At 40.4% G+C, this 17394-nt stretch overlaps 1 protein-coding gene across 1 annotated transcript; it reads left to right on the plus strand.

Annotated features, from left to right (window-relative positions):
• Positions 1-1422: 1422 nt before the first annotated feature.
• On the plus strand, positions 1423-14469 carry pcsk1 (proprotein convertase subtilisin/kexin type 1). The gene is made up of 14 exons (XM_042406728.1): positions 1423-1740; positions 3054-3158; positions 3247-3369; positions 6488-6634; positions 7767-7843; positions 8537-8625; positions 9380-9552; positions 9962-10174; positions 10364-10464; positions 10588-10821; positions 11978-12135; positions 12227-12360; positions 12603-12764; positions 14038-14469. Exons 1-14 carry the CDS (start codon positions 1558-1560, stop codon positions 14458-14460), a joined length of 2322 nt encoding a protein of 773 aa, XP_042262662.1. The 5' UTR covers positions 1423-1557; the 3' UTR covers positions 14461-14469.
• Positions 14470-17394: the final 2925 nt, after the last annotated feature.

Below are 17394 nucleotides of genomic sequence, written 5' to 3' on the forward strand. Positions count from 1 at the left end.
TGTTTGCTTGTTTGTTTGTTTGTTTGTTTGTTTGTTTGTTTGTTTGTTTGTTTTTAAAAAACTGACTGGATGAACCAATGAGCATGTACCTTGTGTCTGTGCAATAAAGTCTCCTCAATTCACCTTGAATGTTAATGTTGGTCTGTTTGATGAATTTATTCACAATCAGTAGGCTGACAGGTTGAAATATTTCCATTTTTGTTTCCCTTCCTAAAGTGATCCAGAATATGATTTCAGTCTAAATGAATGATGTTTAGGGTGTTTTAATGCTCTCAAATGTAAAAATTTGTCCAATTTGACCTGAACAGTATGTAAGGATTCAAATGTAAATGCATCACTAATAACAGTCCAATAAAATAACACTACAAGTACGTGTAGCTGATAATACTTCTGTTCTTTACTTCAGTAGCATCTGTAACGCATTTTCTCTGTTGTATTTCTGTTTTTTTTTCTTACAGTAAGTAAATTATCTGAATACCACTCCCACTACTGCTTGTCTCTGACTAATCACTTGTAATATAATTAAGTGAGTCACACTGGAACAACTAATGAACATCTGCTGTTTTATTCTGAATGTTATAATTGTCCTCTGACCCAGTTTCCTCCACATCGCTGTGTTTGGTTTCAGTTTCAGCTCATCTTCTGACATCAATGTGCGGTGTGGACGAGGAGCTGTCTGCGGTGCTGAAACCTCTCTCTCTCTCTCTCTCTCTCTCTCTCTCTCTCTCTCTCTCTCTCTCTCTCTCTCTCTCTCTCTCTCTCACTCTCTCTCTCTATCTATCTATCTATCTATCTATCTCTATCCTGGTGACTCGCCCACAACCTGTGGACAGAGAGAGACCTACAGTATTATCGATCGAGTCACATTTCTTGTCTCTTCCGTGTTTTCATCAAAAAACAGCATAAGCGCAGATACATATTGTCACAGCCTGTGTTAGTCTCATGCAGATTACGCAGACATTGGTTGGGGGATGCGAAGGAGATGCAGTAGAAAGATGCTGCACCACAATCCGCCTCAGAATGATAAAAAAATCTACAAGTAAACACGTTTATATGATCAAATCAGATGTATCTTTTTTGTTTTATGTCTTCCCTGTCCTCTCCTCCTCTTCTTCCTCCTCTTCCTCCTCCTCATCCAGGTAGAAGCTATGGGATATTTTTAGTCGGATCTCCCCCCTCCCGTTTAGACTTTCTCCCAAAGGGACTCGAACTCACATCTTAGCAAAGGTAGACGCCAAACTGACGTCAGAGCATCCGTAATTTGACGTGTGAACACCCCCCATCGCGACCACACACACACACACACACACACAAACACACACACACAAACACAGAGCGCACAAACCAGCCCTCCCCATCACCAGTATTTCCTTTCCCACGTTCCCTCCATCTCAGCCAGCTGTGTCTAGAGGAATACGACAGAAACAGAACACAAGGAGATTTCTTCATTATCACCACAAAAAGCAATTATATCTCTGAGTTGCGGCTGCTTTCTTGGGAGCATCTAAGGCTGTGAAGAGGCTATTCTTTTTCTCCTCTGGTTGAATTCGCCCTGAGATGGAAGTGAGATGTCGTCCAGCGGTGATGTGTTGTGTTTTCGCCATCCTCTGCTCCGCGGTTCCTCCGTCGGTGGGATACAGGGACAGACAGTACCTGAACGAGTGGGCAGTGGAGATCCCAGGCGGACTGGCCGCTGCGGAGGCGATCGCCAAGGAGCTGGACTACGACTTTGTCCGACAGGTAGGCACCAACGCTCTGGAGCGGTTCCCAAACGCAAAAGCATCAGTTTAGACCTTAAAAATAAAGCTTTAAATTACTCTAACGTGAGGTGTGTTTGTTGGCATAAAAGAAAACCTGAAAAATCATCCAGCACAGCTTCATTTTAATATCAAACATCTAATTGAACACTCTCCAAATAGAAACAATAAAAACAAAATGAATCATGAAATATTAATTGAGCCTCAGCAATCTGTAAGCTTTGGACTGTGTTGTAACAGCAGACCAAACAATAGCTGTATCAATTATTCTGCTTTGCTAGATAAGGCCATTAGTGTTGGAAACTCATTGCTTTTATGATGGTCCAAAAGCACACATTGCATTCAGCACCCCACTAAATTAAAGGAGGTGGATTTAATCAATCTATGACTCACTGTTTACACATTTCTGATAAACCACAACTGGGACGCGGGTGTTCATTTCCCTCTTTCCCAGTATTATAGTCTGACTCATGTTGTTCTTTCCTAACCAAACACATCGGGTTCTTTGTCAGTTTTAAGTCGAGCTCATTAATTTCTATGAAACCTGTAGCTCTGAACAGCAGCCATCAATGATTAACAGATCTCTCAGGTGTCACAGACACTGAGACACTCTGCATCCACTGAGTCAGAACTGTCATCAATCTGTGCAAGCTTGTTTTTATATCATGTAGCATTCATTCTTTTGCCCAAAGCAAATGACAATAAGTGCATTCATCCTCACCAAAAATGTTATAGTATGCATGGTTCAGTTGTAGAATGGACACATTGTCTTATCTTACTGCTCAGCATCAATCCATGGTATTAATGTAGTGACTTGATATCCCTACAGAGTGATGTAATATATCCTGAGTAAAACATACACACCTGTAGGTTCTGTACATTCTGCTTACTTTGTTTTCAATAGGAATAAAACCTGCAAATAGTGTATATCTCCTGGTGTGGTAGATTGTTTGTGATGTCCAACCATGCAAAGTAGATCACCATCCACATAATTTAAAAACACATACACTGTATCACAGATAACATATGTTTTGCCATCTGGAAACGAGTGTGGTTGCTGGTGGAATAGAAATACAGTTTCAGATGTAACGCTGTAGTGATGTTATAAATAAGTCACTCTCTGAATGAGCAAACTGTTTTGTGTTTGTTCCTCTCTCAAAATTGAATTCCTGCAGCTTTTGTTAGAAATAATTATGTTTCTAGACTTGCACGGCAGGCCCCGGTGACCAGATGGCTGGTATTATGTCATTTCCTATCAAACACTCAGCTGCGTCTCTCGTGTCTTCCTCTGTGCAGATTGGGGCCCTGGAAGACCATTTCTTGTTCAAGCATCGCAAACATCCTAGCAGAATGAAACGAAGTGCCGAACACATCACCAAGCAACTGTCGGAGGATGATCGGGTGAGCGGCATTTTTTACTCTTATCTGTGCAAGTCAGGTCTTCTTGTCTCACCATAAGACATTAAAGTAACCACCTGTATGCGTGTAGGTGCTGTGGGCAGAGCAGCAGTACGAGAAACGTCGCAACAAGCGAGCATCCCTCGGGGAGTGCAGGGACTGCCCGGTGGACAAGCTGTTTGATGACCCCATGTGGAACCAGCAGTGGTACTTGGTGAGTCTTTGAGAAAGCTTCAGGATCATACAATAAACACACAACACATAACACTGCATTAAAAATTACAAATTAAAAAATACATGAGGAATTCAACAAGTGCCTGGATTTAAAATCTAGTTTGTGCTAGTTTAAAGATGTCTGTACACATGTCCTTTCCAGTGCTCCATAAACCACAGATCTAGGTTGATACTCACTTTACCAGTCATATGTTGCCTACTTTGTGTCTGGTTGGGCTGTCTGTTCACCTGCAGCCAATCTGTTCTCCTCTGAGACGTACTGATGCCCTGCGAGTGCTGGACAGCTCCACACTGCTCACTGCTCTGTCTTCTCTGGGCCCTCATGCTTCTAGCATACACAAGCAGTAAAAACTATCTACTCTCTCATAACCCCCCCCCCCCCTCCACCACCACCACCACCAAAAGACAAAAACACACCCAAAACAATGAAACAATAGCATGCTATCAAGCAGTTCTAGCCAAAAGAGCCATTTGCTTAATTGGTAAAACAGTCTGTGTGGAGATGAGAGGGGTGGAGAGACCATAATCCAGCAGGATGGAGTAGAGTAGAGCATTAAGTCCCAATTTACCCTGAATGGGATGTTTTAGCCCATTGAGGCTAAGTAGTAGCAGAGAACAGTAGATTGTCACAGCTGTGCATGCCTGTGCAGATCCATTACTAACACTTTCACTTTATCCTGACCGTCAGCTGACCCTGACATTGCCACTTTCAATGACATCTTTACTGATTTTGATCCATAAGCTTAGAATGAACTGTCCCGTTGACCACAGTGTATACAAAGTAGTTAAATGCATGAGAGGGGAAAATATGTCTATTTTCTGATGCTGCTCATATATTTATCAAAGCAGATTAACTCAACATATACATCAAACCACCAGTAGCTCATAATTCTGAACATCTTTTACAATATGTAATACATTTCTACCAACATGGAGCAATGACTTTTCATCTAAATGTATTATTAATCAAACAAATTAAAACTCAAGAATCAAAATTTCACTATTACACATCATCTCACATCACCAGGAGTAATGGGTAAATCACGTCAGCCTGATTGGCTATTAAATTGATCACATTCTGCAAAGCAGGGTCACTGAATCATCCTTAGCTCAGTCAACGCCATTAGTTTGTCCATGCTTTACCACAAGATGAAGAAGTGTATGTAAATGTGTGTTGCATCAGCGTTTGTGTGTGTGTGTGTGTGTCTGCATTTGGGAAAAAGAGAGAGATACATATTACGTTCTCTTAGCGTCCACTTCTCCGCACCTGCTCTAACTGAACATGAGTCACACGCTTGTGAAGCATAAGAAAACAAATTGAGATGAATCATTTTTGCCGATGAGGGATGATGACACTAATGGAATTGGCCTTAAAGTGCCGCTTAGTGTATTTCCACATGAGCCCATGTCTGTGTCACTGCAAGGGTCATCTAAAGCATTGTGATTCACTCGCCTCGTTCATTCACAGCTGAAAAAGCTACGTAGGAATAGGTAAGACACTGGAGTGAAAAAAGGTTTTTAAATCAGCCATTTCGATGTGATAATCCCACAGGGAATTGGCACCAATATACCAATATTTGCAAATAAAGACGCATATTATATCTCATTAAAAGGAAACAGGGGGTAATAGTATATAGCCTATGTGTGTGTAGGGGGGTTAAAGGGATTGAAAGGGAACAAAAGATTATAGGCGACTGATGCAGTGTAAAGAGGTGCCACAGGTTAGAAGACGGTGACGTTGGCAGACCTGATGATCACTGACATTAGGGGGGGGAGGTGGAGCTGTGTGACAGGGGCAGTGGCCAGTGGCTGAGGGATGTAATGGCAGAAGGGGGGGGGGCTGCATGGGCCCAAGAACCGGATGAGTGTCTCCATCTATCACGAGTGGGTGACTGCCTCATAATTTAATCAGGGAGTGACTCATACTTGTAGCTTGAAATTCCTCTTGCCTGCACGGCTGTGTGTGTGTGTGTGTGAGAGAGAGAGAGAGACACAGAGTGTGCATGGAGGGATATGTTTCTCCTCTGGCGTGTGTGTCCACTCACTCGTTTCATATGCAATAGGTGCAGCGAGACTTGCATAAGCTGCTGTGTTTGTTTGCTGTGTACCATTAAAATCTATGCATGGCTGACCACTGAGAGCCCCCCCCCCTGCTGCTTTACCAGCATCAACAAGTGAGTCATTTGGCGTCACAAGAAAACAAGCAAACTGTAGATATGAGCTGGTTGGGAGTAAAAGCCTCTCTGGCAAATTGCTACCCAAACACATTGTCTGAAAGTGTGATGTGCTGCACATTTACATTGAGATCTGTGTCCGCTGGAACTGATGCTGTCCAAAAAGAAAGAGATGTATGATAAAGAGATGCCCCTCGCAAGACGATAGGGTGAAAAAAAGAGAATGAAAGTGGGAGCCGAGGAGAGGAAAAAAGGCGATACATCACAGGGATGAGTCACGTCTTGGGGTGGTGTTCTGCAGTGTCTGTGCATAATGCGCAAAGAGCAAAGAGAGTTCTTTTTTTAGTCTTAGCTGTTTCCAGCTCTGAATCATACTCTTCCCCAGGCAGGCAGGCAGGCATCGGCTCTGTTCGCTCTCCATTCCTCCCTGCTGATTTTCCATTTAAAACAGGCTCGGCACCCCCCCTTCACTCCTTGCATGTAATATTAGATAGCCTCAGAGATGGATTTCTAAATAATCCGACAGGGGGATTGAATGTGAGTCAAGCCAGAAGAGCAGTGGGTTTGAAACACAGCGCATCTCTAGGCACTGCAAGGCATCTTGTGGGTTAAATTAATCAGGGGAGCTGTATTGGGCAGCTCAAAAGCCTGTATCATTATGACTCTCTGGCAGCAGTCTGCCTACAAGTGGCCGTAGGAGTGGACTCGAGTCCTGACAAAAGAGAAGCCAACAATCCAGTAATGAATTTCTGTAAAGGTCAGTGGAAGAACTGGCAGGCTGAGTAAGCTGGAGGACTCTACTGTGGCTGACCTTTTTAGCATATATGACAACACTTAAAAAGCCTGTTTAGATGAAGTACTGAGATATAATCATAATTTAGTTTTACAGATGTGTAATTTTGTCATTTTGTCCCTTTCTTCCAGCAAGACACACGGACCTCTTCTTCTCTGCCAAAGCTGGACCTGCATGTGATCCCCGTGTGGCAGAAAGGCATTACAGGAAAAGGAGTGGTCATCACCGTGCTGGATGACGGACTGGAGTGGAACCACACAGACATCTACTCGAACTACGTAAGACACCGTTTCCATGGAGACAGCCCCGTCGTCTGGGCCTGCCGTTGCCATAGCAACGCTGCTGGTGACACCTTACAAGGCGATTCATAAAGACAGTAATAAATCTTCTATATGATAATGTCTGCCTCTAAGGAGCTTTTTGGTTTTTAATTTCCAGATGCAAAAAGGGCATTTTGCTGTAAAGGCAGTTCAGCTATGAATGACTATAATCCTCATGTTTAGGGATGCAGAATTTGAAAATATTTCTCATTCCTCCAATAATGTTTTTGACAGTCTGCAAGGAGATGCAGATAATTATGTGCTAATGAAAGTGAGCGTGGTTGAGGTTCCATTCTGGCATAGTTTTTCCTGTAACTCTAAAAGCCTTAAAAAGCCCCATCTGTGGTTTGGTTTCATACAGTGCTGTTGCTCTCAGAAGCCAGTGCAGAGAACGAAAGAGAAAGAGATGGACTGTGAGGGAGGGGAGAGAAGGAAATAATGTATGACAACAGAGGTGATGGAAACAACTCCCACTCAAATTAAGTTAACACTTACTAATCAAAGAGGCTCAATCAACCGAGACGTTCATCCTTAACAATCAAGGCATATGAGTGGCATGCATTTGCATCACTTAATACCTGTAATTCTAAAATGACAGACACGGGCATCTGATTTCAATCAGATATTAAAGCTGATACTGTGAACTAGAAACTGAGAGGAAGCTTTAAACTGAATAATCATTTAAATGTACTTTTTTATAAGAATAGGCCTACACTAAAATGTTTACATTTTATATTATATTTGCTAGTGCAGGAGAATGATAGGAAGGCAGACATGACTCATAAAGTGTGACAGAGAATGTAACATTCATGACGTACCACACACAGTGTAGCATCTTCTCCAGTCATGACATGACTCTCAGGCAAAAACAATTGTTTCCAGCAATCTGAATGCATCAACAGCTCACCGTCATCCTCAGAGTGACTGCTTTCATATATTTGTTGTTTCACTACTTGGTCAACTCTATCATCACCAATCATATATCTCTATGACAGCAGATTGGTCGCTGAAAAAACTGTACTGCACACTGACATCATCCCAGCTTTTTGAAAAGAGATGCCTGATCATTTTCTGTCTGTTGTTTTTAAAGGACGCAGCAGCCAGCTTCGATTTCAACGACAACGACCCGGACCCTTTCCCCAGATACGACTCCACCAATGAAAACAAGTAAGATGACTGTTGAGAAGTGCAGGAAAATTGAGACAAATCTGCCACTGCTATTTATCAATTTAAGACAACCTCATAATGTATGGTTTCTTTGATGATGTTCTCTGATTGGAATGTGCTTAAAAGGACTTTGTTGCTTTGACTATTGCAGTTTGCATCCCAGTGTAATAATAAGTCCATAATAGACATGAATTGCTGGAACATGGTCAGAGCAGATTCTGCCAGTTGATTGAAAAACTGTTGGATTTTACAGCTTTTAGACTCAAGCACAATTGCTGCTCTTTTGTTAACAGAATACTCAACCATTCAAAGCCTATTCTATTAATATTTGCAGCACCATACAATTTAAGTACCTCCATTTTCAGATGACGCAGAGGACCCTGTCATTACGATCAATACCTTCTGCTCTAGACATGAGATTTTGTGAAAGAAATTATGTAACCAAACAATATAGTGGGCGTCTGTAATGGGTTTTGCATCCTCTGAAATAATAAGGGCAGGCCAAATTGTTCAAAATAACCATCAGGGAAACTGTGCAGTGAAATTCCTGCAAAAAGCAGCATGTGATGTTTTCTTTTTTAAATTTCTTTTGTACAGAAAATATGAAAGAATATGTATATATGTCCAATAGTGTATATATATGTCTAAGAGTGTTTATGACATAATAAATGTTAATGTGTTATTTGTCTGTAGGCATGGGACCAGATGTGCTGGGGAGATTGCCATGCAGGCAGACAACAATAAATGTGGCGTTGGAGTGGCATACAACTCCAAAGTTGGAGGTAAGAGTTTTTTTTATACATATTTTAGAAAGCTACATTACATCATATAATCTATGTCAAGGTGCACATTTGTAAAATAGAGACTTATGACTGAGAGTGAAATGTTGCAGCTCTGCTTGTTGTTGCTGTTGTGGGATTTAAATGATTGTGAATTACATCGGTTTATGTATCAGAAATGATAAACAATAGAGGCGTGTTTTCTGAAAGCTGTGTCTAGTGGATGCTTGTGCAACCATGCTTGTTAAACAGGATACAGAAGAGCAGGACGTAATAAAGGAATTAATTTATGTGGGCGTCACTTTTCCTTTAGATACCCTGGCTGCAACAATTTTATTTATTTTATTTATAGCCAGTAGAGAAGGAAGATTTCCTGATGGAGACCTAATTTTTTTTACACCAGATGGTTGCATAATGTCACTCTCCAAAATTACTGAGCTCCAATCCACCTGAAAAATGGTTTGCATATCAAGGCTGGTTCTTAGTGTCCCAGCAGCTCCTTAAAATATAAACATTACAAATCTTATTTCCCTAAAACAAAATAATTATATTCATAACCTTTAAATTAAGGGCTTTAATACATTTTCTATTATTATCTTTCTCTTAATTTATTGTAACGAGGTAGTAAATTGCAATAGTTGATCATCTTTACTCTCTTCCTAAGGAGAGGCCATAAATTGTCAATACCAGAAAATGATGAATAACCAAAGGGATAACTGATCACTCTGGTATAATATTCCCGTCTCTTTCTGCTTAGGAATTCGTATGTTGGACGGGATTGTGACTGATGCCATCGAGGCCAGCTCTATTGGGTTCAATCCAGACCATGTGGACATCTACAGTGCCAGCTGGGGACCCAATGACGATGGCAAGACAGTGGAAGGTCCAGGTCGGCTGGCTCAGAAGGCCTTTGAGTATGGTATCCAGAAGGTAAATAATGAGACAGGCCTGATCTCAGACTGAAGTTCCTAAAGGGAGCTATTATCTGCAGCACTGATGAATCAGATAGAACAGAATCAATAAGGACGATGTCATTAGTTGCCAAGAATAACTCTTCTAATGATCAAGTACCAGTGGTTGTAGTTGTTAGCAAAGGTTTTGCATTGGTTTATGTCACACCAAATTTCAGTCAAAACATTAAAAACACTGAAACTTTGTGCTTTATTACACCAAATACCATCAAATCTTTTAGATTTCTATATAGTATTATGAGATCATCAGCATCAGTATTGTATACATGGCATAAAATATGTTTTTAGTGACAGCAATAAGTCAAAATTCGATACAATAACACATGTAGCATTTCTTGCTTCAGCTCTCTCCATCATGTCTTCTGCAGGGTCGTGGTGGGAAAGGCTCTATCTTTGTTTGGGCATCAGGTAATGGTGGTCGCCAAGGCGATAACTGTGACTGTGACGGATACACAGACAGCATCTACACCATCTCAATCAGCAGCGCCTCCCAGCAGGGCCTGTCCCCGTGGTATGCTGAGAAGTGCTCCTCCACTCTGGCTACAGCGTACAGCAGTGGAGACTACACCGACCAGAGAATTGTAAATAACTACGCTTGTTTTGTTTTGTTTTGTTATGTTATGTTATCTTATACTGTATTTTATGTTGCGCCACATTATGTTACATTACGTCATGTCAAGTAACGCTATGGGAGTGTTGTTCAAAGGACATCATGTTATTCAAGGTTATCTTAATCTGTGAATTTCTTGTTCTTGCCTGTTTGCTTTCAGACGAGTGCTGATCTGCACAATGAGTGCACTCAGACTCACACTGGAACATCAGCCTCTGCCCCACTGGCTGCTGGAATATTTGCTCTGGCACTGGAACAAAAGTATGTAATACTGCAGATGAAAGGCTCAAATAACCTGTATATTATTATTTTTTCTAATGTTAGGGTCAAAATGTATATCAATATCATACTCACTGGCCTCCCTGTCCATCTTCCCTCCCTCAGTCCAGATCTTACCTGGAGAGACCTGCAGCACATTGTGGTCTGGACCTCAGAGTTTGATCCTCTGGCCAATAACCCAGGCTGGAAGAGGAACGGAGCAGGGCTGATGGTCAACAGCCGCTTCGGTTTTGGCCTTCTCAATGCCAAAGCCCTGGTGGACCTCGCTGACCCAGCCACCTGGAAGCATGTACCAGAAAAGAAGCAATGTATCGTCAGGGATGACTCGTTCCAGCCCAGGTATGTGAATGTCTGACAGCTGCTCTCTTTTACCTGATTTTGTTAGAATGATACAGTTGTCTAATGCAAGAGAGAGGAAGAGGGAAAGTGAGTTTTATTTGACCTGACATTTTGGGTCCAACAAAGCAAACAGACAAAACCATCTGTGTTATTAAAGATGCATCTGTTGCTTTTCAAATGGAGTCATAACAATAACAATAACTCTTAAGCCTGGGAGGGTTTTCTGTGCCATGATAATGAATGAGAAAGGGTTTTTTTTTTTTTAAATGATGACAGCTGTGATCATTTAATTTTGAGGTCAATCATCAGCCATGAGTACTTGTTGATAAATGCTAATTGCTAAATGGGATTAAACGTCCAAATGCAAAGCTGTCAAGCACAGACAGAAACTCAGAGGAAGCATTTCCCCTTCTGTTGTCTCACTAAATGCTCTGTTTGCAATGCTTTTTGGATTAATGACCTGAGGAAATCAAGGGCAAAAGATAACTGCAACACTCTATCCTCGAAACAACCTTTTGATTTTTGCATTGTTCCACCAATAAGCAGCAGCTTTGGCCAGCTGTAGTTGACAACTCTGTGCTCCTTTAAGTGTCCATTTTGCAATTTGCTTTGAATTATGAGACTCAATAGCACCGTCACCCAGTTTCCCCATTACCTTACTACATCCCTGTTTAATCCAGAGGATTTGGCTCTACATTTCCGTCAATGCTTAGTGGTCTACAACTCCCTCCAGCTTTATGCCAGCTTGAACACGAAAATCCTTTCATTCATGTCTGGGAGAGTTAGGGATTAATTGTTTTTTGCAAATGAATGACCAACGGCATTCAAATATGCCTGTACATCTTATGTATGCTTGTGATGTGCTGAATATGTCCCAACGACTTCATTGACCCCATTCAGAAATTGTTTTGGGCTCACTGTGCATTCATTTTTTTTTAACAGTGTTCCAGTTTTTTTTTTTGCATGAAGGTTAAACTGTTGGATATTTCACCATTATTATACAATAATATGTAATGTGTGTATGTGTGTTGTTACCCAGACTCTTGTACAGTAATGAGAGCTTGTCAGGGAACTACATGGCACAAATGATAGACTTCTGTTGTTATGGGGAGCTGTTTGTGTGTCTCATTCGCTGCTATTTTAATGCATCCCATAGGGAGCTGAAGGCAGCAGGGGAGATCACTATAGAGATTCCAACCAAAGCCTGTGCGGGGCAAGAGAACGCAGTCCGCTCATTGGAGCATGTGCAGGTGGAGGCCAGCATTGAGTACACCAGGAGAGGGGACCTACACATCACACTCACCTCCCCAGCAGGTTAGAAACATGCGCACACACATGCAAACACACATGTGAGAGTGAAATAACAAAGCTCTCAAATGATCTTTCCCTTTTCCATTTTCCTCAGGCACCAGTACAGTGCTACTAGCTGAGCGAGAGAGGGACACATCCTCTAATGGCTTTAGAAACTGGGACTTCATGTCTGTGCATACGTGGGGAGAAGACCCTGCTGGTACATGGACCCTGAAGATCACTGACACTGTGAGTTACACACATATTTGGTGACAAAATACCCTTTCTGCTCTTGCTTGCTCGACTATTTGCTGTTAATACAATTATAGAAAGAATTGCCCCTGTTAAACACAAAAAAGCAGTTACGAAAACTTTTATGAAAACAAAAAAAAGGCTTATATGCATTGTGTTATTATGCAATATGTTGGCTTGTTTGAGCTCCTGTCAGTCCCTTCTGAAATTAAAGCATCATTATTCCCATTATTCCACAGTCGGGGCGTATGGAGAATGAGGGTCGGATTTTGAACTGGAAGTTGATTCTTCATGGAACATCAGAGAAGCCAGATCACATGAAGAAACCTCGAGTGTACATACCCTACAACGCCGTGCAGAATGATCGCCGTGGTGTGGAACATATGGATGACATGATGGAGGTGAGTATAAGTGCAACTGCGGTTAAAACTAGAGATAAATGCCCACATAGACACCTGGTTTGGATGTTAGGGGAAATATATGTCGTATGATGTTAACATGTGGGTGTATTTTAGACTTAAACACATAACATTGGAGGCTGAATCTAGTGATGCTGAAATTACACTTGATTACACAAAGTTAAGTTAACTCAGGCGTGACTCAAATGTAACAGTGTTATCAAATACTTGATAATGTGAAGTGTGACAATGCCACAATAGTGATTTACGTAACTCCCAATGGCATATATGAGCAAAATCTCAAATAAAATGCTGTAGACATGATTAATACAGAAATGTATTTAATTGGTAAGGTGAACATTTCAGGATATTTTATTGTTTATTGTTTAGTCCCTGTGTGGAGGCTACCATAACTATTATATTTATTTAGAGATCCTAGGTAACTAAAAACACACTACAATCACAAATGAAGCAATAGATAACAGTGAGTTGTGGTGAATTAAAATATTACACTTTGAAAACACCATCAGTAATGTCAACATCATTGAATACAAACAATTAATTCAGCAGTACAAGAAATTTCCAACCAGACACGCAGAACTAATGCTGGCCAACATAATCAGTGTATCTCAGCTCAGTGACTGCAGATCTGTGTAAAAGTACTGCATCCTCTGATACTCAGTGGTAAATAAATTCCACATACCAGCTGCTGAAAACAAGAGTTTTGACCAAACTTTGCATGAACCTTGTTTAGGTCTGGTCTGTAACATGTGATCAGGATAGTGGTAATGACAACCTGATGTCCCTCCTACAAATGCAAATTATGTCACAGAGACATTTTGGTACATATAAAGGTTTTTGGAAATATATTACATACACAGTGTAGTGTATTTGTGTGTGAAATATTGTCTTTTCCCTTGGTCCTGTTCTCCAGCACATTGGATTTGAAGTGAAACAATGAGGTTCAAGTGTTAAAAGTGCAAGTAAAATTCTAAAAAGTTAGTTTACATCCACACTGGGTAAGCAGTTTAGAAATTATATCCCTTTTTATACCCACAATTTTAGCACTGTGCAAAAAGACAAAGAGAAAGTTTAACTTCACATGCACTGTGCTGGAGTACAGACACATACTGTATCATGAAACTATAACGCTACATGACATATCATTTCACGTGGAGCCAAATAATATGGTACACAGTTATGTCGTCTATCTTTAGATGCGCACTCTGGGATCATTTTTGTCTCATGTCTCCTCTCTGTCTGTCTGGTGATACAGGAGCCAACTCAGGCCCATCCACCTCCAAAGACTCAGACTGCACAAGCCTCCCCTCCTTCCAACCCAGAGAAGGAACCTCAAATTCCCGCAAATTCACCGTACTCCCCCACCTTGGCCCTGCTGCGTCTCCTGCAGACGGCCTTTAACAGGCAGACCACAGCACTACAGCAGCTGCAGTCCATAACCAGGCCCTTCTCTGCCTGGAGGAAGCAGCAGCCGGGCAGGAGCCTCTCCCCTCCTGCTACAAGACTCCCTCCACAGAAGCTGTACCAGGCTCTGGACATGATCAACAAGTACCGCGGCCCGGAGGACAGTGTCTACAGTGACTACAGTGATGGCTTCTACAGCACCAAACCATACAGGCACAGAGATGACCGACTGCTGCAGGCCCTGTTCGAGATGTTAGATGATGATCAGAAGTGAAGGTGTGGAGGAGAGAGGAGAAGAGAGGAGAGGAGAGGAGAGGAGAGGAGAGGAGAGGAGAGGAGAGGAGAGGAGAGGAGAGGAGAGGAAACACGGAAGAGGGGAAGCATGGTTACGTGTTGGTTGGGGAGCAGAGGAACAAGGCAACGAGAAGAGAGAAAGCAGAGGGAGATGAGAAAGGAAGAAGAAATGCAAGTTTGTGTAACTGTTTTGTTCCCCAAAATGCTGCATATCTTATCTCCTGACCTTCATTTGCCAAACACCACTGATAATTTCTTCTTTCATTAATTCGTTCAGTTGTGCAAAATTTCAGATACTTTGTTCCATGAGTCCACACGTGATTCAAAACATGGATTCTCTGCTAAAAACCGTTTCTCCATGTAGTAAAGTGAAAGCATTTAAACCACAAGAAAGGAGGGGTGGGCCTTGTCTCTCTTCTCTTCACTGCCTGCTCAAGCATGCCACATTTAGAATATAATTTTTGTAATAGTATCTATATATTATCTATATATTATACAAAGACAATGATTGTAATATGGTTTTGAAAACACTTTACATCAAAAAATATTCACTTTCTGACTCAAAAATCCTGTTTCTGATCATATTTTGCCATTTTTCATATGTCCTACATATTGTAGTTTGTTCAGTGTGTTTTACACTATAACAGGACACCTACTCACTTTATTCACATTGGGGGACAAATTGATTTTAAAATAACAGACATGAATCATTTAATTAGAGTCAATTAGAGTCATTCAAAATGGAACAAAGATTTAGATCGCCCACATATTTGAAAAATTTGAACTGTGTTGACAGATGATTTATTCTCAGGGTGTCAACAAAGCTCAAGTGAGTTGCAGAATTGTTTTCTGAACTCCTCTAAGAGAAATATATAAAATATGAAAGATTATATAATATAAAAGTATGCAGATGAGATGATACTATTAGAAGAAAAACCTTAACCAAACTCCACTCCAGTAGAATTGTATGACAGAACTGTGTAGCTATACATTTAAAGTGAGAAAAAAAACACTAACAGATGATTCTTCTTCTTGTGCAATTTGTTTAATTTTGTATAAGTACAATGCTGCATTAAATGAAATATTTTTCTATGGATCCTCATAGTTTATGGAAATAATATATAGAGTATCAAACCCTTAAACAGTTTATTTTCTTGTGGCATAGTTCACTCGATTACTGCAAAGTCAGTGTAGTTACAACTACCAATGAACACTGCCAAATTCTTTGCTGTCAAGCTTCTGTGTATTTCAGTGAATGTGCAAATGGCTAATATGTTGTTTGTTCATCATCTGTAATATGCCAACTATAAAAAGTTCCTTGAATCCTCATATTTGCAACTGAACCACTTCTCGGGTATTATTTATTTGGTATTAATGGACCTATCACACTTCAGAAGCCAACCAGATACTGTGTAGAATAGGGGCTCTGCACTGCAACCTTCAAGCACATTCATCCTGAACGCCTTAATATATGCTGTAATAAATGTGCATACTCATCTCCACATGGTGTCGATCAATTTACAGATGCTAGTGTAAGTTTTTATGACATGAATAGTTATGAAGCCTCTATGCAGAGTCTCTATCCTCCAGCATGGAACTGCCTGCCCCGCTTCTCTGCCAACAAGGTGACAGGAAAAAGATGATGAAAGAAAACGCTTCATGTGCACCCTGTAATTTATCCATTCTTTAGTGTAGCCTGTGCTGTTTTTCTTTATGTTTTTTGTTTTTGACTGATGCTTCAGTCCAAAGTTGTTTACACAAACCAATATTATGTTGCAAATTCTGTATGGATGTACAAAAATAAGAGATTTATCGTAATAAATTGCAAAGTGACATCTTGAGTCTTTTTGATTAGCAGCATACAGTTTCAGCAGCTATGGCTAAAGTTAAAGTAGATAAATTAGACTAAAGGGCTGCAATTAATGAGAAATTAAATTTTTATTTTGTTCAATATGTAAAATGACTATATTATGAAAATTGAGTAATTAAAGTGCAAAATTCTAATTTGTCCAATATTTAAGTTTATGACCAAATACCTGCAGAGCTAATGACATTCCCATCAGCCTCATCTGTAGGCTACCTTGTGTTTAGTACTAATTAGCAAGTGTTAGCATGCTAACATGCTAAACTAAAAATGTGACCAGTGACCAGGGAAAAAACTTACCTGCAAAACATCAGCATGTTAGCATTGTCATTGTGAGCATGATAGCATGCTGACGTTAGCCTTTAATTCAAACGGCCGCTGTGCCTAAATACAGCCTCACAGAACTGTTAGCGTGGCTTTAGTGTAGACTTAAGTATGCATGACAGTAAACACCATTGCAAGTGTCCATTCATGTTTTAGCCCTCAGTCTTTCTGAATTAGTGCAGAAAATAATTGTTTCACTCAAACGCATGTGAAATTTCATCATGTAGAATTCAGGAACTAGATGATAAACATCCTTTTGAGGGCTTTTTATTCATATAAAAGTCATATCTTTGACAATATATCTTTCTGACATGGTCTTTCAATATCCTCTTTGAAAATAACATTACACAGTATAATAGCTTGATAAGGGAGATTACAAAAAAAAAAGTGTGTTATCCATCTATGTTTACTGTTGACATGCTTTTTTCATTATATTTTCTATTGAGTGCCACCACCTTGTGGACAGAAAAAATACAACATTACAACACAGTATGGTTCATAATACAGTTTTATGTCTTTCTACGTCCTAATTATTCTCTTATTCTCCTCTACACAACATCATGAGATGTGTAAACTGACATCTCAATGTGAAGAGAATGAATGTTTAGCAATAAAGGTCTACAGAGCTTTTATTGGGATTGGGAGTTGTTGAGCTGACTGAAGTTTTTTTTTCATACAGAATCTACTTCTTTCTGCACTGTGTATATAACTTTACCTTTCAATATA

Source organism: Thunnus maccoyii, chromosome 3 (assembly GCF_910596095.1).
Source record: "Thunnus maccoyii chromosome 3, fThuMac1.1, whole genome shotgun sequence".
Classification (NCBI taxonomy): domain Eukaryota; kingdom Metazoa; phylum Chordata; class Actinopteri; order Scombriformes; family Scombridae; genus Thunnus; species Thunnus maccoyii.

Coding starts and splice junctions, on each gene's coding strand:
- pcsk1 (XM_042406728.1), top strand. CDS start 1,558: ATGGAAGTGAGATGTCGTCCAGCGGTGATGTGTTGTGTTTTCGCCATC. Junction 3,159..3,246: donor AACTGTCGGAGGATGATCGG/GTGAGCGGCATT, acceptor GTATGCGTGTAG/GTGCTGTGGGCAGAGCAGCA. Junction 12,765..14,037: donor ATATGGATGACATGATGGAG/GTGAGTATAAGT, acceptor CTGGTGATACAG/GAGCCAACTCAGGCCCATCC.